At 34.0% G+C, this 25,429-nt stretch overlaps 1 protein-coding gene and 1 long non-coding RNA gene across 3 annotated transcripts; both read left to right on the top strand.

Moving 5' to 3' along the window:
• Positions 1-110: 110 nt before the first annotated feature.
• LOC127869094 (uncharacterized) lies at positions 111-3,193 on the top strand. The gene is made up of 2 exons (XR_008044395.1): positions 111-867; positions 1,004-3,193. It is a non-coding gene; the product is annotated as an uncharacterized LOC127869094 (long non-coding RNA).
• A 977-nt stretch (positions 3,194-4,170) lies between these two features.
• On the top strand, positions 4,171-18,127 carry LOC127869089 (WSC domain-containing protein 1-like). 2 transcript variants are annotated; one of them, XM_052411405.1, is made up of 4 exons: positions 4,171-4,240; positions 15,083-15,654; positions 16,309-16,460; positions 17,459-18,127. In XM_052411405.1, the coding sequence occupies exons 1-4, from the start codon at positions 4,197-4,199 to the stop codon at positions 17,486-17,488; spliced, it is 798 nt and encodes a 265-aa protein (XP_052267365.1). In that variant the 5' UTR covers positions 4,171-4,196; the 3' UTR covers positions 17,489-18,127. The 2 variants fall into 2 exon arrangements, with proteins under 2 accessions (XP_052267365.1, XP_052267364.1); XM_052411404.1 differs by having other exon boundaries at positions 16,309-16,593.
• The last annotated feature ends 7,302 nt before the right edge of the window (positions 18,128-25,429 follow it).

Genomic DNA, 25,429 nt, shown 5'->3' with positions numbered 1-25,429 from the left:
CTTCTGGTCATAATAAAATATAGCATGTAGATTGTTATGTACATTGTTGCTGTTAGCATTTATACAATGTCCTTACTTTAAAAGCTATTTGTTACATATTATTGCATATTCCTATTTTCGTGTGGAGTTCTTATATCTGGAAGAAAAGTTATTAAAAAAAAAATTATACGCTTGAATCATCCTGTATTAATGCTCAGTTTTTCAATGCATAATTTTATATTTTACAAGATCAAACAAGAACAAATTTATTGTTATGCCCCCCTTCGAAGAAGAGGGGGTATATTGCTTTGCACATGTCGGTCGGTCGGTCTGTCGGTCGGTCCGTCCACCAGGTGGTTTCCGGATGATAACTCAAGAACGCTTAGGCCTAGGATCATGACACTTCATAGGTACATTGATCATGACTCGCAGATGACCCCTATTGATTTTGAGTTCACTAAGTCAAAGGTCAAGGTCACTGTGACCCGAAATAGTAAAATGGTTTCCGGATGATAATTCAAGAACGCTTATGCCTAGGATCATGAAACTTGATAGGTAGATTGATCATGACTCGCAGATGACCCCTATTGATTTTCAGGTCACTAGGTCAAAGGTCAAGGTCACGGTGACCCGAAATAGTAAAATGGTTTCCGGATGATAACTCAAAAACGCTTAGGCCTAGGATCATGAAACTTGATAGGTAGATTGACCATGACTCGCAGATGACCCCTATTGATTTTGAGGTCACTAGGTCAAAGGTCAAGGTCACGGTGACCCGAAATATTAAAATGGTTTCCGGATGATAACTCAAGAACGCTTATGCCTAGGATCATGAAACTTGATAGGTAGATTGCTCATGACTCGCAGAAGACCCCTATTGATTTTCAGGTCAAAGGTCAAGGTCACGGTGACCCGAAATAGTAAAATGGTTTCCGGATGATAACTCAAGAACGCTTATGCCTAGGATCATGAAACTTGATAGGTAGTTTGATCATGACTGGCAGATGACCCTATTGATTTTCAGGTCACTAGGTCAAAGGTCAAGGTCACGGTGACCCGAAATAGTGAAATGGTTTCCGGATGATAACTCAAGAACGCTTATGCCTAGGATCATGAAACTTCATAGGTACATTGATCATGACTGGCAGATGACCCCTATTGATTTTCAGGTCACTAGGTCAAAGGTCAAGGTCACAGTGACAAAACAACATATTTACAAAATGGCTGTCACTACAACTGAGAGCCCATATGGGGGGCATGCATGTTTTACAAACAGCCCTTGTTGGAATATCCTTTTATCTATTTATGCCTTTTCTTGTTCCTCAACTGGCCTGTTCACCAATCAAATGAATATTTGCAAAAAGCAGAATCCAACAATGTTTCCTGCTCATTAATGTATGTAAGTTATGCACACTGATAGACGTTATATGTTGAGCCATATCTCGGTAAAATCATGTGAATAATGCAATAAGTAAATTGTGTTGTTGTACATTTAGCTTTAGTATCAGTTTTTGCACTGGCTATTGATGAAGTACATTGTATCTTCCTACATACAGCCAACCAGTCCCAGCCAGTCCTACACATACAGCCAACCAGTCCCAGTCAGTCCTACACATACAGCCAACCAGTCCCAGTCAGTCCTACACATACAGCCAACCAGTCCCAGCCAGTCCTCTATACAGCCAACCAGTCCCAGCCAGTCCTACATACAGCCAACCAGTCCCAGCCAGTCCTACCCAGAGCTGAATTGTACAAACTGCTGTCATCAAAGTTGCCTTAATCGTTCCCCAGTGATCTCTTCTTAACAAGTACATAAAAATGATATAATTGTGTAGTTTCCTTTAAAGACCCAGCCAGATGTCCGTGTACAACTGCTTTTGTCCTAACCACACCCCTGCAATAATTCAGGAGGGCAAATAAAGTACATGTTAATGAAATTTACATATTCTGCAGGTGCCAGTTGAGGGAAAAACTTTTTGAAAAGGTTGACAGTACTTTTCCTTATATAAATGTACTAAAACCTTTCAATTTCTTCTTGCGTAGAACTGCAAAGCCTAGAGGATTGGTATTTGGAATGTAACATCACATACCTATGGTGTTTCTCAATCAAGTTTGTTTAAAAAACTGGCCACTCCCAGGGGTCACCAGATTGATATAGATTTATTTGCAAATAACTTTCAAGTATTCATACATTAAACTGAAAGGATTATGGGTTTGATATAAGATGTACAGTATTGTATAGTGGTTCTCTACTAAGTTTTATCAAATCAAGCCCTTGGGGTCAAAATTAGCCCTACCCTCAGGGTAACTTGTTATGTTTTTGAGAAAAAATTAATTAATCAGTTCTAAAACTATCTCACGCCATATCAAATCTGCTAATATTTCATGCACTGGAATATTTTTGCAACTTTTTAAACTGCCAGTTTTATCCAAAACTACAAATAATTGTGAACTAACGGATTATTTCAAATGCAAAAGATGACAATTTTACCCCCCACAAAATTGAACTGTGCAGACTGTAGCTGTATACACTTGAATAAACTACTATAAATGCAAACATCGGCCATTAAGAAACAAAAACACAGGACTATGTTTCGTAGACACTACGTTAAATAGAATTGTTATTGCTTGTGGTGCTTTGACTATTTATGCATGTATTCAGCTTGTATTATAGGATTTCCACCATTCCATGTTGATTTGTTTTGTATTGAAAAAGATGCGATTTTTAATTTATCACTTTTAATTGGTCAGTTTTTGAGTTTTCGTTTTTCATGTGCCCATTAATGAGTGGAAATTCTGACTTCATCTATGATGTTATATTTAAAGCTAGCCATTTGGAGCTTAAAGCCATACACACATCAGAAAGACATAGTGTTGTTAATTGACTGATTAATAATGATACTACAAACATAATTTTCAATTATAAAATGGTTTAACATAATAATGCAATTTTAATGTGAAATACTTTTGTTAGGGTCCCCATCCAGACACAGGACTAATTTATATGTGGCTTAGCTATTATAAGTGTGGTCTTTTGCAATAGAAAATTTTGAGTACAATTGAATTATGTTTGAAACATACATGTGTACATCTTTGATGTTGCAGTTATTTTATGAGTATGGTCTTGTATACTGTAGTCAATAAATTTGCTTGATATGGACTTGTTTTTTAATAGAATCATGTTTTTTTTAATAAATAAAACTTATTACATCCATCACAAGTGTTGTATTTCTTCCAACAAAATATGCTCACTTGTTTCCATAAGATGTTTGTCGATATTGATTTATAATGCAGTCAATGAAGCAGGATACAAGTATAAGAAGTTGCAGACAATGTCAGATAAGGAATATTTGCCGACAAAAAGCACTGTGGGGACAACAGATGAATGAACCAGGTTTACAATTTGCTCATGTATTTTGGTACGGAAAATTGATAAGTTTTGTTTCATGTGGTTTTTTGTGGTACCTTTAGTAAGACCCTATTACATACACAAACAGTTCCTCTTAATTGAGTGCCTTTGGTTGTGGCATAACGGCCGTCACTTTTGTGGCAATTCGAAAAAAGTTACAGATATACTAGATAAGGAATTGTTCACTGTATTCTTTTAGTCACTATAAATAACAACACCATCAAAGTTAACGATGTTTCAATAAAACAGTTCATTGATCGACACATGCAACATCTCAAGAAATTTCCTGCAGCAGATAATTATAGCATAAAAACGGTCTCCTATTCGGACTGAAGTTACATTAAATGTTTCTGGAATGTGGGTTGTTGAGATATAGTGAAGAACGAAATGTGTTAAATTTTTATTTTGTTACCTGTAACTTTTAAAATTAATGTATGAAATTGAATTCAGGTTCATTCATGTTACATTTAATTAAAGAAAGTAAGGTTTTTAAAAATAATGTGTTTAATAGATTCACTTCTCATCTCACATACAATGCACCCTATAACATGAAAACGGCCTGTAAGCCATTAAACACTTGACCACAAAAATATAAATACCCTCATTCCAATTATATTACGGTTCAGATCTTTTTATTAGTTTGAAGGTTCTTAAATGTTCAATTATTTGCTGATAATCGATATGCTTAATAATTGTATGAAAACAGAAATGTAAATATTGAAGAACGGGACTGTCTTGCTTTCTCAATTTATTTTATTGTATTGATCAGTTTAACGGACGTTGTGAAATTTAATGCACGGTGTGATTAATGGCTTTGGTAAAATGGGACTTATTACGTGTTAGACGATTAAGGTGAGGCTTTAATTGAGTACTTCTATATTCATATTTGGTCATAATTGTTTGTGTTCGTGTTTATTTAGCCAACCATATTTTCTTTTTTACGACCTCCGCCAAGTTGTCAAACTACGGAAACGTATATGGTACACCCCAATAATGTGGTCATGCCGGAATAATCCATATCGACTTACTGTGAAATAACATGGTATGTCGACATAGTTTTGTAGCTTTCCCCACCTTAATTTTACTCGTCATAACGACATTAAGTTGAAGTCTCGACGTAAATGTTTCCGGCTTTTCCCGAAAATATATTTGGTCGACATGATCTAAGTCGACAAATCTACATAACTTCTAGCGTCATGCTCTTGTGAAAATGACTTGCCATCATAGTTTTAGTCGACACGATGAGTTATTTTTTACGCCATGACACCTTTTTCATATCATGTCGTTGTAGAATTTTGACATGATCACATTATTGCAATATTGGTTCATGACTTCCGGCGTCGAACAGATTTTTAGTTTCTGGTATATTCTTTCGAAACACGCAAAACCTCAGACAGTCCATTTTTACAGCAGGAATGCTTGGTATAAATGTTAAAATAACATACACTGTTTGCAAACAATAAATATTAATGTGTTCGTTGGGTTTTATGAGCATTTAGAGAGCTTAAATCTCGATTGATTCATTTAGATATTTTTCTTTATCTAATACATGCAAAACGTGTGTTTAACGACTCACAACTTTTTTATATTGCAGATTTGTGTCTTAGTGGCACTGATATATGTTGACTCATCATTAGCTGTACTTTCAAATCAAGAAAGGGATGTTTGGATTTCCCGTTATCACAAACAGGGCTATACGCGTCTGGATATATGTGGATTTTTGCTTTTCCTACACAACACTGCTCTCAGTTTGAATCAACTGAAACGGATACTGCGAAGGTCTCAAAAGACGCAACGCGTAATCTCCTCTTCCACACGTTATACGAGCAATTCGCTCAGTAGATAAAGGAGGGATGGCTGTATGTGGTTATAAAACTATATGGAAACTGGTCAACACAACCACAAATGTCAAAGTAACTCAAGAAACACCAAGGTGTGTATGCAGGGTAATTGATCCTGAGGGTGTTGCTCTCAGGTCTGCACATCGCCTGCGACGCAGAGTATATACCAATAAAGGTCCTAATTTTACTATACACATTGATGGGTATAATAAGCTAAAGCCTTTTGGAATTGCTATACACGTTGCGGTGGATGGATTTTCCAGTTGCGTATTATGGCTGGAGGCATGTTATTCGAATAATGACCCTCGAATTATCGCGGGCTTCTTTATTAACTTTGCGAAACGGCTTGGTCGCCTTCTACGTCTGGTTCGTGGTGATGCAGGGACAGAAAACGTTTGGGTACGGGCTATGCAGATAGCGTTTAGGTTTAATGACAGAGATAACATGTCTGGAATGAACAGTTACACGACTGGGAGATCCACTGGCAATCAAAGAATTGAACGTTTTGGGGTAAATTTAAGAGTCAAATTTACTGTGTTTTGGAGGAACTATTTTAAGGATATGGTAGACAGCGGCTTGCTTGATTGATTGATGATCCTGTGCATTTAGAATGCTTGGGATTCTGTTTCATACCATTAATACAACGTGATCTGAACTCTTTAACCCATCTATGGAATTCTCATCGGATTCGGCAGCAAAGACATGTGGAAGCACCAAATTGGATACCGATAGTAATGTACCACCAGCCTGAGACGTATGGAACCCGAGATTTTTCATTTCGGCTTCCTTGCGAATTGGAAACCATTGATCGCTTTCAAGAGAGATACTTTGTAAAGAATCCTAAGTTTGGATGTAAAGATGACGTCATACCCGTCCTAGAACATGTGTGTGAAATGCAGCGGGAGCAACTGCCAATTCCTGAATCGATTGAAAGTGCAACTTCTTCGTTCTTGGCCTTGACATGAAATATTAGATGGTTTTTACTAATTACATATGTAAAAATATATGTTTAAAACTTGGTTATATTTTGCAAATTTTGCAAATTTAATCGTTAAGTTAGTTTAGTTTAAGTAAGTTTCGTTTCGAGTTTTTTTTACAATGCGTCGATAAGAAACACAAAATTGATAATCTTGTTATTGATATTGATCATGAAGTAGTTAAACGCTGTTTTTTTCTTTGCCAAAATAAATTCACTCATATTGTTGTACACATTTACAGACATTGCAAACTTGGCAAAACAGATTAATCATGTTCATCATTCAATTGTTAGATTGCAAAAGAATGAATGAAACGTCACTAATTGTTTGAAAACATGGCGGTCATTTAATTATGAAATCCTCGTAAATTGTGGAATGTTCCTTTCAAAATATGGTTCTTTCAAAAGATTTATTAACATTTCATTTCAAACTTCAATATATTAAACGAAACGACTGTTGTTAATCTTATATTTACAATTAACAATGGGGGCAAATATATGATATGTTTATTTTGTATTTTCTTACTTGATTTGCTGTTCCTGAAACTCTAGTGTATATAGTACATGTTTGAAATAAGTGTTCATACTGCAATTCGATCTTTATTTTTTTGAATGGTCAAATAATTCGTTTTTTGAGAAAATGGAAAATTATTCAAATGTGACACAAAATTGGGCTATTTGAAGATCAATTTTAGGGCTAGTTAATGTGATCGGTCTTTCTTCGCCGTCCGTCAAAATTTTCACTAATGTCAAAAATACCAAAACAGTCTTTAAAGCTAGTAAGGTTGTAGTTTGCTTTTATTTCCATATTATGTCCACATCGCACATTATTTATAAAAATATTTTCAAAAATTTGAAATATTTGTTTACGAGCCGGTATAGTTTTTGTATGAGTTGTGATACACGTACCCTTTGACTAGATCGGTCTATGGTCTGACCCTACATATATATATATATATATACTCAACCGGATTATAAATGTGTTATTGAAAGCGAATTATGCATTTAATCGCCAATTATACGTGCCATCATCATTGTAAAACGACAAAAATGAACGGCGAATAAAAAAGTAACGCTTGGCTTTAATGGCATTATATTTTTCTTGCAGTTGATTACATAATAATAATAATAATAATAATCTCTTTATTTACCGAAGGTAACTCATTAAGACAACACATTGATACAAAGTCATGCAGACAGTTTAACAATGGCAATCTTATTTTCAATGAGGCCTTCAAACAACTATGGTATGTATAATGCATTTCTACAGTATAATGCAAATATGTAGACTTTGACGGACATAAGAGTACTGTAACAGTGTAATAGAAGTGTCATAAAAAGCAAGTATATTATATGACTTCTCTTATACTATTAAGTTCTCTTCCGATAATGAAATGGTCTCAAGGAACAAATATTTATAAACAGAAAGTATTTAAGAATATAAATGTATTGTTGATTACATTTTCCCATATGCACACACTCTAACGCACGCACGCACACACACACGCGCGCACGCACACACCTATACACACACACACACTTATACAATTACCATATCTTAATTAACACGACCAATATCAATAACAAAATGTTAACAAAGCAGTCGCGTACATTATTGTACAAAGTCAGAGTTTAAAAACGTGGAATACATAATTCTTGAAATAGTTAACGATTGATAGACGCGGCTGATGTACACAAATATTATAATTACAGAAAACCATATTCATGACCAGTGTTGTTCACAATAGGATATGAAATTACCCAACTGTTATGAAGAATAGCCTGCACCTCCTTGCTATATAAATAGTTTGAAAAAGCAATATGTATATTTGATTGCAGATTTTAAATCTGCAGTAATCATTACGACACTTATGGAGGAGTATTTGACTTTTGAATAAGAGGAAAACAGAAAAATGTTACTACGCGTGAGACTCATTTTGCGCCTCAAAGAGGAAATATTTCTTAAGCCTATGTTTGAAAGTGGTGAGAGTGAGAGATTGGCGAATACTAACCGGTATGTGGTTCCATATTTCCATACCAGAGTAACTAAACGACTTTTTTAAAAGGTTTGAGTGAGGTGTTTTATGCGTCAAATCATTGTTTGATATCGATCTTAAATTGTAATTATTGTTTTTCACCAGTTTTATCAAGTCGTCAATATATGTGGGCGTTAACTTATGAAGAGATTTGTAAATAATTATACATGTGAAATATTTACATCTGTTTTCAAACGAAAGCCATTGTATTTTTTGTGATTAATCATAATAATTTATATTTAAGTCATTACGTAATATTACTCTTAAAACCTTCTTTGCAGTTTTGATATTCTGTTTATGTCTCTAGTATTTGCATTTTGCCATGTGACACATCCATAATCAATAATTGGTGTTACATACGCATTATAGAACATAATTTTCATCTCAGGTGTTAGAAAATATTGTATTCGCCTGAATAGTGATAATTTCGATACAAGTTTTGAACAAGTTATATCAACATGGGCCTTCCAATTAAAATGTTTATCAATATGGATACCTAGAAGTTTTTGGGTTGCAACATGTTTTATTTTTGAGTTATTTACAAACAAATTTAGATCTTCTGAATGTTTAAGTTTTTGGCGTGATCCTATAGTCATGCAAGTAGTTTTATCTGGGTTGACTGCCATATTATTTATCATACACCAGTTTTGTGACCTTAGTAAGTCGTCTTGAAGTGTGCAATTTATCATAGTTATATTATTCCCTTTACAGTGGATTGTTACATCATCAGCATACATGTCAGATTCTGATGTTAGTTTTAAGGGTAGATCATTCACGTAAAGTAAAAATAGCACAGGTCCTAAAATGGAGCCTTGTGGTACACCGGAACTTATCATGCAGGTGTCTGATGTTACTCCATCTGCCCGAATTAGTTGCAAACGGTTTTGTAGATATGATTCAAAAAACTTCAAAGACGAATCCGAAAAATGATATAGTTTCAACTTGTGCAGAAGAATGGTGTGGTCTACTAAGTCGAATGCTTTTTTGAAATCTACAAAAACAGTTCCTGTCATATAACCATCGTCCATACAATTTAACCATGAATCAACGAGTCTGATTAAAGCAGTTTGGCATGAGTGGTTTTGTCTAAAACCCGATTGGTGTTCATTTAGTATACAGATTTCTTTTAAATATTTATTTAATTGAATGGCTACATGTCTTTCAATTATTTTAGAAATTGTAGGTAATAAAGAGATAGGTCTAAAATTATTTGGATAATGTTTATCTCCTCCTTCATGGAGAGGTACAACACTTGCTAATTTAAGTAAGTCTGGAAAGATTCCAGTTGAAATTGAAGTATTTATTAATGTCGTAAGTGGTTGTACGATATAATCTTTGCAAAGTTTAAGGATATCAGGTCCTATTCTGTCTAAGCCACTACTTTTATTAGGATTAAGTTTATCAATTAAAGTAAGAACTTCCATAGGCGATATATATTCTAATTTGAACTCTCGATTACCCAATTTTTCATCTAAGAAAATTTTTAAATATTCAAAATTTTCAGGTTTGAAAACTGTTTTCTTAATTATATGAGATATGTTAACAAAATGTTTGTTAAGTTCATTAGCCACAAGCTGTCTTCCACTAACATTAACATTGTTTATGTTTAATGTATAAGGTAAAATTGCTCTTTGATTTTCATTATCATTTGATATGCTTTTGATAGATCGCCACAATTGTCTAATATCTTTCTTCTCTTTTACATAATTACAAGTACCCTATGTTTCACTAGTGTACATTATTCTGATTGGCTATAGTATATCATTTGACTGGGCTTTAATATTCAATGAAGCGAGTTGCCTCCACGAAGCGCAGGAGGAAATCAAGCGTGGGACTACTTGGATTAATTATGCCATTTGCGACATGTACACAGTCGAAACTGCGAATTGGAAAAGGAGGCGCTTACTAAATGCATGCACGAATAAATCCCAAATTATATTGTCTTTTAGCCAAACCATTGAAAACATATGCACATGCAGAATGATATTGCAATTACATGTATAAGAATTGAAACGCTCTTTTTTTCGCTTCATCGATGTAAGTAGGTTAGTTTTGGTATTTAATTCGGCTTTATGCAAATTAGTTCCTCACAAAAAACATGCACATTTTCAACTAGAGACAACTTAACATCTTACATTTAAAAGACCGAAAAGCGCGTTCAAGATAACACTTCAATAGATACAGTGAAGTATCAATCAGATACTATAATGTTGAGCATTAAAATCCGATTCAATAAAAGCTTTATTCAGATTTAACAAAAGTTGAGCTTCAAATCTTCGCATAGAAGCTGATAATTTAAATTATAAATCGTTTATTCTAAATGTCAAATTTAAAAAGATGAGTTATAAAACAACATAACAGCTAATGAGTTTCAAACCGTTCTTCAGTATTTATTCAGAAAAAGTAAGACAAATGAAAACAAAGTTAAGGACATATGAAATGGTCAGAAGTTGGTGGGGTAATGTAATTGCTTGCATTAACATTCTATTATGAAGTTTGGGACAATTTGCACAATTAAAATAGCATATACTTCAGTGATACATGAACCAGTTCTAATGAAAACTTTCAAAAAAAGTAAATAATAACATGTTTTCACCTTATAAACCACTTACTTCTTGGGCTTTGGAAGTCCTTATTTTCATGTTTTGTTCATAAATCTATTGACACCAGCTGGAACCTACAATTTATAGCCATGTCCGGAAAACTGTCCCGCCCCCTGGCGGCCATGTTTTTTCAACCGACCAAAACCATTTTCAAACTCAAGAAGTGACATATCCTTTACACAAACATTTTGGAAAAGTCAATGCGACTTCTTGTGTATTCACAAGGTCTTTATTTTTTGACCTAGTTTTCGACCCCACATGACCAGTTTAGAACTCAGTTGAGGTATGATTTGGGCAAATGTCCTGACAAAGTTTCATGAAGATCGGACAAGAAATGCGGTCTCTAGTGTTCATAATGCAAAGGTTCACGACGGACACAGGTCAATCAAATATCACCATGAGCACTAAAGTGCTTATGTGAGCTAAGCACTGGGCAGCCAATTTGTTGACATAGGCATTGAAAGGACCAATAGCTGTTGAAGGACGAGGCGCTGCATGCATGCATGCATGCATGGCATGTCTGTCTGTATGCATGTATGCATGCATGCATGCATGTATGCATGTATGCATGTATGCATGTATGTATGCATGTATGCATGTATGCATGTATGCATGTATGTATGCATGTATGCATGTATGCATGTATGCATGTATGCATGTATGTATGTATGTATGTATGTATGTATGTATGTATGTATGTATGCATGCATGCATGCATGCATTCATGCATGCATGTATGTATGTATGTATGTATGTATGTATGCATGCATGCATGGTTGTATGTGTGTATGTGACCATATGCGCATCTTGGTACTTCTATATTTTTAATATAAATTCAATAAGTGGCTGCTGAGTGCAGAAACCGTAAAGGTTATACCTTGTAGTGCCTATGGCATCAAGGGCAATAACTCATCGAATCAGAATGATTAACATTGACATGAATAACATTGTTTTGTAGTTTCATTCAAATGTTTTGAAAATTATAGAAATGGTTAAAGTTGAAAAAAACAACAACATTTGAACGTCCATCATTGGGAGAAAAATATATCATAAACATACAAACATTTTGGAAAATAACTCATCGAATCAGAATGATTACATTGGCATGAATAACAGTGTTTTGTACTTTCATTCAAATGTTTTGAGAATTATAGAAATGGTTAAAGTTGAATAAAGAAGAGTTGTCTCCATGGAATGACATATGCCCCTGAAAAATGCTTTGATAGAGTTATGAGCATTTTTCGAAACCTAAACGCTGATTTTGAAACCTTAGCGCGGACCGTAAGTTCAAGGTCAAGGTAAAAGGGGTCAAAAATTGTGTGCGTATGGTAAGGTCTTGTTCATATACGCATGCTTACCAAATATGAAGGTTACATCTGAAGCGACATAGAAGTTACGAGCATTTTTTGAAATCCTAACGCAGATTTTAAAACCCAAACGCGGACTCTTAGCTCAAGGTCAAGGACAAAGGGGTCAAAATTTGTGTGCGTATGGAAATGCCTTGTTCATATACACATGCATACCAAATATAAAGGTTACATCTGAAGTGACATAGAAGTAATGAGCATTTTTCAAAAAAGTATGACGGACAGTCCGATCACTATATGCCCTCCTTCGGGGCATAAAAAACAAAAACATTTGACCTCCATCATTTGAAAAATAATATATCATAACCATACTAACATTAAAATAACAAGCAAATTCCTTGAATTGATATCCCTGCCAAATAAATTGTGTTTATGGATGGGTGTAGAACTAAAAGAAAAGATATAAGTGAAGGGTTGTGCCTTTTCTCAATTATTTTTTATAACTCATTTGATGGGTTTGCAGACAATAAAATGCAGTTATTACAAAATCCTTTGATGCATAGTAAATGAATAACCTAATAATGAATCAAATTTGTGACCTTTGACCTCAATGTGTGACCTTGACCTTAGACCCTAGGATTATGGGTGTTGAATGTGAACACCCCCTGATGATTGAGATCAACTATGGCAAGTTTCATGGCTCTGACTCATGTGTTAATGGAGATAAAGCTCTAAGCTTATATTAAAAAACATTTTTTTTTCAAGATATAAAGGGCCATAATTCCATTATTTACAGATGGTGTACAGTGCCATTTTGCGTGCATCATCCTCTTATCCATATATATACTCATACCGAGTTTCAATAAAATCCGCCACAGCACTTCCAATGTATGGCTCCGGACACAAAAGTGCCGGTAGGACGGACGGATGGACAACGCCAAAACAAAATCCCTCCGCCTATGGCGGGGAATAACAAAATCAAGATTAACAACAGACATATCATGTTTAAACTTAAAAAAGTGTCCCTCAATTAGGTTTATCTGAAAGAACTGAACAAAAGTGTCACTATCTATGTAAAAGCCATACAGCACTAGTGTATGGATGAATCGTATTGAAAGTACTGAAGTACGCTCAATAGAACATTTGCGATAAAAACTGAACTAAAAATGAGCAAAAATAAATAAAACAATATAGCACAATAAAAACTGAACTAAAAATGTTATTTCACAGTAAGCCGATATAAACTAATCCGGCATGACCATATTATTTGGGCACCATATACGCTTCCATCATTTTTAAACAACGACCTTTGTCCACATAAATTATATCGACTCCTTCAGTTATATCGCCATGTCAACATTATGTTTCTTGCAAGTCATCAAGATATATGCCGTCATACAGTAAACAACACAGAAATAGTTAAATTTACAAGACGGCTAAAGGTTAAAATATCGTCAGAGATTTAGGCTCTTATGTCAACATGCGGGTTGTTTAAGTCTTGACAACTTATCTTATGTCGACAAATCAACATAATTTTAGGCGTCATGCTCTTTTGAAAATGACTTGCCATCGTAGTTATAGTCGACACGATGAGTTATATTTGACGACATGACACCTTTTGCATATCATGCCGTCATATAATGTTAACATCATCACAGTATAAGGGTGTACCATATACGTTTCCATATCAAACACACTAATGTTTTGTTAAAGTTTACCATGATATAATTTGTTACATTATCTGTTAATCTTCGATCAGTTTATACATAAAATATTTTATAATGATGATTTGATTTTTTAAGTGAGCTCAATAGTTTGAACTTCGTGTATAATAAGTCGAACATGTTTTTTTTTCTCGACCTCGGCCGAGTTGTAAAAAATATAATGCCGTTTAAGCTGACCATGGTGATTGTTTTAAAGCGAACATTATTTGAGAATCTTTAGTCAAGTTATCACTGCCAAAACCAGCACATACTTCTAACTTCTGTAGTGCTGCAGTATTAAGCATTTGTGGTGAAAATCTTTCCAGGTAAAACAAGAGAAAGTTCTCTCCATACGTTAAATTTGGTTATTTTTAACAGTCCAATGGTAAAGAATTTAAACAACTTAGTCCTTGGTTTCACTCAGAATAGGTCTTCAACTAGCAAACGGAAAATGCTAGTTTTCTTTTCTTCATATACATTAGTGGTGGATGTGAATATATAGTCTATTTTTTCAATGAAGATAATTATATATCTGATCAGGGGTGATTAAAATTTAAGCATTATCTTATTTGTGGAAAACTGTTGGAAGGGAGCAATTCACTAGGCTGATACAACCGACATGTTGTGAGACATATTCAAACACTTCCTATGCAGCAGCTTTTTTCACGTCATATGACAAGGGTAAACGGATGCTTCACATTCTAATTTTATTTTCGAATTCGCTAGTTTTGCATACTTTAAATGTATATGCTTGATAGAATCTTGGTTTAAAATGACCGCCATAATATGTAGGCGAGTAAAACTGTTTGAAAATAGTAAAGTTTAAGTGACTTCACAATATATAACTGTCAACAGTGTAAAATAAAAACGGATTATAATTGAACAATTTACAGATTCTTGACACGCGGTCAACATCTTGTTACCTCACTGGCACCACCAATCTATGACTAAAAGTAAAGAAGATGAGAAAAAATTATCCAACATTATGAAAATAAAAACAACAACAGACACAAAAACACAAAGCATTTTCATTTACTTAAAACTGTGACTTTTGTATAACTATATTTGTATTGTAACCATCAGTAAGCCGAACAAACAACAACACTTTCCAAACTTTGGTGAGGATAGTTAGCATGTTGATTTAAATGAAATAAGCGAAATGCTTTAATGCCGTATGCAATATGTCAGTAATGGAATCATTTTGTTATTAGCGCTCTGTTTCTTTCAGTGTATGGAAAGTGTTTTCTGGTGTAATCGTGGTCGTCACAATGTGGATTTCGTTTGAAAATTCTGTCCTTCGCCTTATACCAATATTGAAGCCGCCAAGACGCATGGTAACCATCGCAACAGTATCATCTACTAGATCTAATCACAGCACAACGAAAACGTTTGTTAATGTTCAAAGTAGCACATTTAGCAATATAAATAGTAATTCAACAAAACACAAAGTATTATATACACTAGCACATATTAATTTGAAAACCAGCAATTCAAATTCAAATCACACAAAGCTTAGAATAAACTGTCCGCGTGATCACGTGATATACACAGACGAGGAAACATGGTTAAAGGGACTTCCACGCGTCAACGATTCACACAATCAGCGTCTACTTGAGCGGTTAACGGAAGCTAATATAAGCGGTACGAACGCGGTGTTCCGCTCCGTTGGAAACCTAACATGCCGCCAGAGGATGCCACGTGATCTGCGATTGACGCCGTGTGATCTTCCGGTTACCGCCCTTGCGAGCCCCTTTCGGTGTGGAAACACATGGTTGCGACATCTCGTACAGCAAGCAACAGGTGAGCACAGGGATTGAAAAAATCCCGTAACTGAGTTGACCTTCCCCATAGTTCTTTTAAAACGTCTTAAACAGAGAAAATACAATTAGATCTTTGTATATAAGGACATACTAAAAAGTATAGACCGTTGGCTAGAGAGCCTCTACTTATTTTCTTTAATGATACAATGATCTGTAAGTGACTTTTATACGCTAGTGTTTCAGACTGACGTAAGAAGCCAACAGGAATAAATATATTAAGCGTGTGCAGAAATCTTTCTTCGTGGAACTATTTTTTTGCTTTGCTGGCTACAAGGCAGTAAACTTCCACATATAAAATGCGCACTTATAATTGAGCAGTGTGTCTTTCTGTAATCGATATATCTTTTTTTGACAATAGATAACAATGAATAAATCTTACTTCAAACGTTAATACACAATTATACTAATTTACTTTGATTGAGATGTGTGTTTTAATAAGACCTAGGAATGATGTGTAAATTAGAAATCAGTTGATGTAATTAAAAATGCTAAAATTATTAGTCGAATGTTATGACAGATCAAATTTCACAGATACCAAATTATAATTCCTATATTAGTAAAGACACTTTTGACGATTTCCAAGATAATATAAACGATGACATGGCACACAAAGACGTTTCGCATTTTTCTGTAGGGTACGGAACATCGTCGATCTACTGTGATCAGGAGTTGAAGACCAAAGGTTTCCCGTTCGAGTGTGAAAGGTCTCAACAGAAAAAGACGCTGCTGGTCAAAACACACCAACCGGAGCCATCCGATTTGAATGAAGCTGGAAAAGTGTCTATGGTACAATTGAAAAGGCGTTTTGCTAAGGCTGTATATCTTATTCGAAATCCGTACGAATTCATTGTGGCGAATCACCACAGGTTCCATCTGGATAATGTCCCAGAAGACCAATTCCTGGGACAGGCCGGTTCTAGTAAGAATCGTTCAGCGTTTTATTTTACGACGCTTTCATCCAAAGCATTAGCTATTTTGCAACATACAGTTGTTATCGTTTGTTGATTGCTAGACATACGCATTGGTTAAATGATATTAATCTCTTTTTTGAAACAAAAATGCAATAACATAGTAAATGCACATTATAAATGTAAACTTATATTACAATAATATATATAAATGCAATTGTCATCAACAGAAACTAATGCAGGACTCAGATTCCCCCCTCGTTTGACATATTTGCATGCTCATTTATGGAGATGAAAACAGTCCTACTGAGATATCATGCTGCCATGTGCATTCTTTTAAATGTACAAATCAGGTTACTTAAGTCTACTATATCAGTTTCGTTTCATGTCTTGGCCTATTACAGATCAAAGTAAAGAAATATAAGAAATGAATTTTAAATGATTTTACAGAATATTGTTAATTTGATGAATACCCTCACAGTTACACATTTGTTTTATGCACAGGATTTCGAGCGAAACACCTCCACTTCTGAATGGGTTGTTGCTGTCGACAAATGGTTAAATGACATAAATCTTGTAAAAACGAAATTGCAATAACATATTAAGTGCACACTCTAGAATTTGACTTATAGTAACATAAGAATGAAAAAAGAAATAATGAGGTACTTGGACTCCTGTTGTAGGAACTATGTTCATGTCCATTTATGCAGACGAAATCAGTCCGCAGATGGAATCAAAATGATTGCATGAGACTGCACTGTGCGTTCGGTTAGAAGTTAAAATTATTTAAATCAATTATATATTGCAGATTGTTGTCCATAAAAATTATTATTTTATTTTTTATACTAAAAACTTCAATATTTGTTTTGTGCACAGGATGGCGAGCAAAACACCCCTCGCTTTTGAAATGGTGGCAGGCGATGAACCAATTTTGGCTGCACGATTTTTCCGGGCCAGTATTTCCCGTCGTCTATTCCAATCTCTTGCACAAAACCGAGACGGAACTAAGGGGTCTGCTGGAATTTCTGCGCGTAAACGTTAGCAAAACGGACATCCGGTGTGCTGTAATCAACGGCGAAGGAAATTTTCACAGGCAACCTCGGAAATGGACTCAGATTCGAAGCATCCTTCAACTGTTTGATGTTCCCATGCAACAAAACATAAACTCGAGCTTTTTGGAGCTTAAAAGACATTTAAAGGAGAAATATAACATCGATTGGCATATGGAATAGGTCATCGTCATAGCGAGTGAAATTGTGCCAAGCTCAATCGTTCATCTCTCTTAAGCGATTACAGCAACATTCAGCGCGGTATTTAAAACAACTAAAACGCAGTCAAGACAGTTTTCTTATCTGGAAAATGAGTCCTCCGTATGCAAAACTGTGAACACGTACTTTTTCATTTCTGAAAAATGAAACAATACATCCTATTTCATTTAACACCTTAAAGTACACGTACAAATTAAACAAAATGTTGTAAATAATTGTATTTGTGTGGTATAATTATCATGGAAAATGATACGGATTGTTTTAATTATCGCATGGATCCAATTGAAATAAAACAAAAAAATATTTGAAATTGATATTATTCATAATGTTTAATATTTATAAATGCAAATGTCCGTTGTAAATATTTATTAGAATAAATTATAACGAACTGCAAACAGTCAAAATGATCATGTTGTAGAAAGAATAATGGAGTAATTTTTTTGTGTTAATTGATGCACGATAATTAAAACCTATCATGTTTCTTCATAATCCCTGATTAAATATATAAATAAATATAATACAATAAATACAAAGTACAAATCCCGCTAATAGAAAGGCGATACTTTAAATAATGAAAGTCATTTATTTTAATTATCCAAAAGTAAAAAAAGCTTTACGTGACACTACAAAGGACATAATCTGCTTGACCCATACAGGTGGTGGTATAGTGGACATGGTGTACACTTTTGCCTTTTAATCGGAATCCAATTTGTTACAAATTTCGAGGGCCCGATTGCTGGTAAACACTTTAAAAAAGTTCGCTTTTAAAGTCTGCATTAAATGTTAAAATGGTATGTTGTTGTTTGTTAACTTTATATCCACTTTTGTTGTATTACAAGTATTTATGATTTGCATAATGTCTTGTCGATATAGATAAAAAATACCGCAGAATCACGAGTGTTCATAAAAATGTACAGAAATTTTATAACGTACATAGTGTTCCCTACTCAATTGCTAGTATATGTCATGTCTTCCATTTTATGACACTAAAACACTTTATTTAATTTCCTTCGTATACATGTCATGCATTATATGCACAACTTGAAAATATCCTTTGGAAGAATAAATGATTTCATATATTATAAATGAAGAGCGACCACTTTGATCATCAGGGGTGTAATTGAAGAGAAGTCAGAGGGAAGAAATAGTCTAGTGACATATTTTGGACAACGAGATTTGAGACAAACGTCTTAAATTGTACACAAAAATGAACACACCTTATGCTATTTAACAAGAAGATTTAAATTCCTTGCTAGGGAGACATATCAGCCATTATGTAGGAACTCAAAAATGAAATAAAAAACTCGATATTTGAATATTTTCTTGGAAACCAAACACTCTAGTGGCAATATTGTATAGAATCCTCAACTATTTATGTCCGGCTAGTTACCAAGTTACAGATCAAGTGTCTAAGAGTTTAAAGGGGCCTGTTCACAGATTTTGGCATATACTGAAGTTTGTCATCAAATGCCTCATTTTGATAAATGTAAACAGTGGATCTTAAAAGCTCCAGTAAAAAAATCAAGAATAAATTTAAAAAAGAAAAAAGTAACCCTCGACAGGACTCGAACCACTGACCACTGGAGTAAAATAAAAAGCCTACCACGTGGACCACTCGGCAATGCGTGCTCATACAAGGATGAATGTATGTTATACTTTATATAAGCAATCCTCTTTGTTTCACAAAATACAACGAACTCTCCAAGTTATTTAATCGTTTCGCGTTGCAACGCTTTATAATGTTCAGGCTTTTAAATCGTCAAAACAAGCATAATGGCTATTTTAGAGCATGGTAAATGTTCAGTATTACTGTTGCCTCACAAATATAATAACTTAAGGTAGCGCACCTCTAATGATTTTCGCGATTTATTTTACGATCATTGCCGATCTTCAATGATCGGTTATTTCCGAGCGATGCAGTTTATTTTTTTCAAACTTCGAATTTTGATATATGTTTACGTAATTCCTTTAGAATACATTATTTTCACAATAAAAAATACGATTTCGCGATTTCTTCAAAGATCGATGAGCCTTTTTACCTGTTTACTTATAAATATTTAATTTAAGCATGCACACATGTGAAGTTGTTGTGGCCGAGTGGTTAAGGCGATGGACGACAAATCTTTTGGGATCTTCACGCGCAGGTTCGAATCCTGCCGACATCGCATACTTTTTGCGACGCGTTTTATTTGTTTTCTAACTTAATTTGATTTAATGTAGCATATATGCTATGTTTTTTGTTAAATATGTTGAAATTTTTATGCACATCCTTCAATTTTTCAAATTAAAACAACGTTATTGCTAAAGTGGGTGATTTACTGCTGAAAATACGAATGATGCATGTTGCATTTTTATTTTTATTTAAAAAAGTAAACGGTAAATCTGTCTATTTCTTGGTATTTTTGCTGTATATAGTGTTTCTATAAAAACTACGTTTAAAAAATAACTTAAATGATACTGTTTTGAATTTTATGACACTTTGTTTTTAACCGTCCCAATTTTTACTTGGCTGAAATCACTCACATTTCATGGCGCTCTTCCATAGATAAAAATTTGTAAAAAATAAATGTCTGTAAAAGAATACTTATTTCATCTTGTTTAAACTTCAAACACCTTTACTACATCTGTACACACCAACAGCATGCCCATATTTGGAAATTTGAATGAATTATGGAACTTTTATATACCCCAGGGATGAAAATTAACTGGACAAAAGCCGAGCGTGGGGGTGGTTTTGAAAAAAACGGTATATTTTTTTAAAAGCACGGAAAGCCTACCTACAAATTTGCATGTAGTTCAGTGAAATGATGCTGATTAAGAAAATAATTAATTAGATTATATTTGGATATGTGCCCATTAGGGGTGCGCTACCTTAAACGAAAATTTGCGAATCTGATTTTTTTTTAATTTTGTCAATTTACCAAAACGTGAAAAGGCCCCTTTTAGATAATGGTTTTCCAGTTATTGAGAGTACATTTATTTAAAATACATTTTGGTCAGCTTCACCTTGATGTTTCTGCTTCGGTTGCTATGTTTTAAAGATATATTCAATAAGTCTTGACAAACAAACCATTCTTGTATAAAGATAGCATTTCAGGGCTTTAGAATTACTGTCAAGAACAGACTTTTGTATCATCGGGAGTATTTAAAATACATTTTAGTTTTTGACTTTGACATTTGGCCCATGTGTGTAATGTGGTTTGGAAATCCTCAATAATCATGACCAAGATAGTTATACAACGTGCCGATGGGTGTTGGAGGAACTATAAGGAGAAGTTATTGTACTGTTATGGTGTGTTCACAAACGTTTTTGGTCTGTTTGACCTTATTCTTTGGCATATAGAAACAACAATCTTTACCAAGCTTGCTGCAGACATGAGCACATTGTTGACGCTAGCGTGCTCTTTACTGTAAAATGAATGATATACGGACTGCAACCCAGGAAACCCGATACCTTGTGAGCAGTGTAATACCATTGGTCCAGTGCTCGTTATTTCAGCATGAACTAACATAGGGTAAGTAAAATGGAAAAAATAAAATTTTCAAAATCCAATTAGAAGCAACTACAGTATGTATTAACATTGATAACAAAGTTATTGGCCTACATGTAGAAAAAATCCTGAGAAACTTTCTTAAAAAATGAGCGAAATGTGGCTCCCTGAAGTAGAAGATCGGGCATAATTGGCCATGTTCAGGCATTTATGGGAGAAAAACTGCTTTAATTTGCAAGCCACTACATTAATTAAAGGATATATACAAACTTACACATGTCTGCCAACTTAAAGTTGACATTTGGAACAACAGGGCCCTGATCCATGAAAACTTAAACTTAGACATGAAAGCATCATTTTATGTAGCATACTATTTAAAATAACACACACTCGTTTTAGTACTTGTCAACATAAAATGTTCTTTATACTTAAGTGTAAGTTGATTCAAATAGGTATTTAAATGGGAAACATCATGCTTGCAAACAATTGGAAATCAACTAACTATAGTATGTTAACATTAGAAGTTAACAATTATTTATCAATTTGCATGCAAGATGTGACGGCTTATTGTAACTTTATGATGAAAGATGTTCAATCCACCAACACCATACGTGTACGCGTACGTACCAACAAAGTATACCACTGACAATGGGATTTGTAGACGGGGCATAGTATAGTCCAAGCCCTCGATCTGCAAACATGGAATACAAACTAGAACTGCAACTTTTATAGCTTATATACAAAAGTTTGTTACTTTGACACAATAATTAAAGTACAAGGAACATTTTAATTAATATATGCATTAGTTGTTTAACTATTTAAAGCAATTGAACAATGGGGAAAAGTCCATAGGTGATGCAGCTGGAGTTATGATTCTTATGATGCACTTCCTTTAACCATATTTTGACACATGATATAAAAGGTCAAAACATGCAGTCGCTCTTACTAAAATGGACTGATAAAAATAAGTGACAAATGGGAGTATTACAGGGTTAAAACGTTCGTGATGCAGATTAGAGTTATAAATCTTGGACACTGCGCTCAACTGTACTACAACAATCTAAGTATCCATGTATGAGGTGGATACATAAAAGGTTTAAACTAAACCAACACACAAACAAAGTTATCTGATCTTTTAAGTGTGACGTTGCTAATATCAGCACTAAAAGGGAGGTAATTTACATATTTCCATTCGATCAAGTACTCACAAATATATTAATTGTCTCCCTTTGCAGCATTTATATAACTACCATTATCATGAAAAAATAACAAACATTATGTATAAATAAACAACAACGAAGATTTTAACTGGAACAGTCATTTAAGATGACAATTACCCTTGTAATTCCTAATTGCAAGTAAGTGCAAAACTTAAGCATTAATTAAATTTACCTCAAATTTTTGTAATGAACTTCTTCAAATTGATTACACGCATTTATAGAATTTATAGGTAAAACGTTCAAAAACGCATAAATGATGTTTTGCACATCTGCCTAGTAAAACAACTTATCTATAAACGTTCATGTAGGTACACAGAAAGTTGAGAATCAAGTTGAGGACACAAAGAACAACAGTTCTTAGATGAATTTATAAACATTTGTCAAAGGCGCACAACTCTCCAATTAATATAATCACATGCATGAAAAAAACATCTTGTGCTTTTAAAGTGTTAAAAAACACAAAGTTTAATGTCGATTTGCAGAAAACTAAGAAACAAGTTTGCAAAACAAAGTACACATGTGCATCGTGACAAACCAGTCAACCATCCAACCAACCACAGTGCGATTCCTGTATACCCCCAAACAATAATATTGCAGGGGCTTAAATATGATAAGCTAGCACATTATTTGTTAAACTATCGTATAAAAAACGCAAAAAGCAGTCCAAATCCTGATTGGTTATTATTTCTACTGGAAAAGGTTTTGTTAATTCATGTTATACATGTGTAATCATTATAATAATGTCTGCATAACCCATAAAAAATGTCAAGCAACTTTTTGATATACTGGTGCATGAATTTAACGACTCGGGTAGCACCCCACCTTTCTCGAATCCTGAGCATCCGAAGTCCAAATTGTTGTTCAATGACTTTAAAACAACACAAGTAAAAATACTGTATAATTTTACCAGCGGCTGGAAGAAGGTTTGTCATCTGAGATGAAATACGCCTGCCAAGTCTGTAATGTATCGGTAAAGAGAATGCCATTTATACAAGTTGACAGTTTATGGTTTTTAAACATCATTAAACTTAATATAAAATTGTATAAATATAAATGTTTATCATTGACTACCTGCTATCTTAGTATTATTTGTACTTTAATCTACCGATGATTTTTTTTTCAGTTGGCGTTCTATAGGTTTAACTAACATTTTTAATTGATGTTCTTTCAAAATACTGAATTGTAGTTAAATGTAGACTTCTTATCTCTACATTTATGTTCATTACTAAATCTGATGCAGATCTCGAGTATTCAGTTTTGGTTAGTGAGACCCTGATTAAATTTCACGGTGAGTATTGACTCCCTCAATCAAAACTGGTTTAACTTTTTAGTGTTAAAAACTCAATGGTGTGTATTGACTTACTTATTTAAGGTTTAACTCTTGAGTGTTTTTTTTTTCTGTGCAGCTTCCTTACAACTTTCTCCACCTTTATAATAGTACAATGAAAATGAAATTTCGTAACAATTTTTGCATTTGTGAAAACTACCAAAACCGGGCATAATAGAAAACATGCAATCCCCACAATTTTGACTAATTTCTGTTGACATATATTTTAATTTTCTATCTATTTGTTTGAAATCAAGCTTTAAAATATTTTAACCCTGAATAGGCTAGAGCCAAACATAAAGGGTCATTTCACGTATTGGTAAATTGACAAAATGACAAATGTTTCAGATTCGCAAATTTCGTTGTAGTTATGATATTTGTGAGGAAACAGTAATACTCAAAATTTACCAGGCTCTAAAACAGCCATCATATCCACTTTTGATGTGTTTAAAAACTGAAAATTATACAGCGTTGCAATGCGAAACGATTGAATAATTTGGAGAGTTCTGTTGTTGTCGTTATATTTTGTAATACTACGAATTGCTTATATAAAGTATGAATACATCACTTACTGTGTGATCACGGATAGCCGAGTGGTGTAAGCGATAGACTTTTACTACAGGGGTCAGTGGTTCGAGCCCAGTTGAGGATTCCTTTTTTTTCTTTAATTGTATTTTTTTTTTTTTTTACTGAAGCTTTTAAGATCAAATGTTCACATTTATCAATATTTATCATTTAATGACATACTTCAATACATGCCACATATCTCTGAAAAGGCCTCTTTAAACCGATAAAGCCTTTGTGTTATGCAAAATGACATGAACTGATTGTGCAGCGCACACATACTTTATCTTCAATAAAAATGTAAATGGATATATCAGTATGACATCAGCTCTCGAAATCAATATAGCTGGAGTGTTCTACTTAATATTTGAATGACCGTTGAAATTTGGTTGTAAATGAAAGTGTTTTTTTTGACGTAATTTTATGACGTTGATTCAACGTCATGTTACAACCAAAATTCAACACTTTTTCGACCAAATTCTTACCATTCTACAACCACTTTGCAACCAAACTTCAACCACTTTGCAACGTTAACATGTATGGTTCGCTTAACGTTCCCGAAACGTTGCGGAATAACGTTATCATTAAACCTAAAACGAACCTAAATCTAATTTTCATATTGAGGTTGAAAACCAACATATCTTTTATTATACACAAGTTTATTGCATGAATGTAATTTAAACAAATACATATCATCGGATTGTTGTTCTTTTTTGTCTTGAATCCGGATCTTTTCGGGTGTCTTCCCAGTTGCCCTGGAAGTACAAAAAAATATCAGAATGACCGACTGTTCTTTTTTTTTTAAATAAAACAGATAAAAATGACAAAGACATACATGTACCGCGTGAATAACACCGAGAAAATACACATTTATGCGTCATCTTGAACATACACATATATGAAACCGAATTTTCTATCACACATGGTAAAATAATCAAGCATTACATTTTTAAATTTAATAAAGTATTTTATGACTG

This window comes from Dreissena polymorpha, chromosome 2 (genome assembly GCF_020536995.1).
Source record: "Dreissena polymorpha isolate Duluth1 chromosome 2, UMN_Dpol_1.0, whole genome shotgun sequence".
Classification (NCBI taxonomy): domain Eukaryota; kingdom Metazoa; phylum Mollusca; class Bivalvia; order Myida; family Dreissenidae; genus Dreissena; species Dreissena polymorpha.
This window is presented reverse-complemented; position numbering and strand designations above follow the sequence as displayed.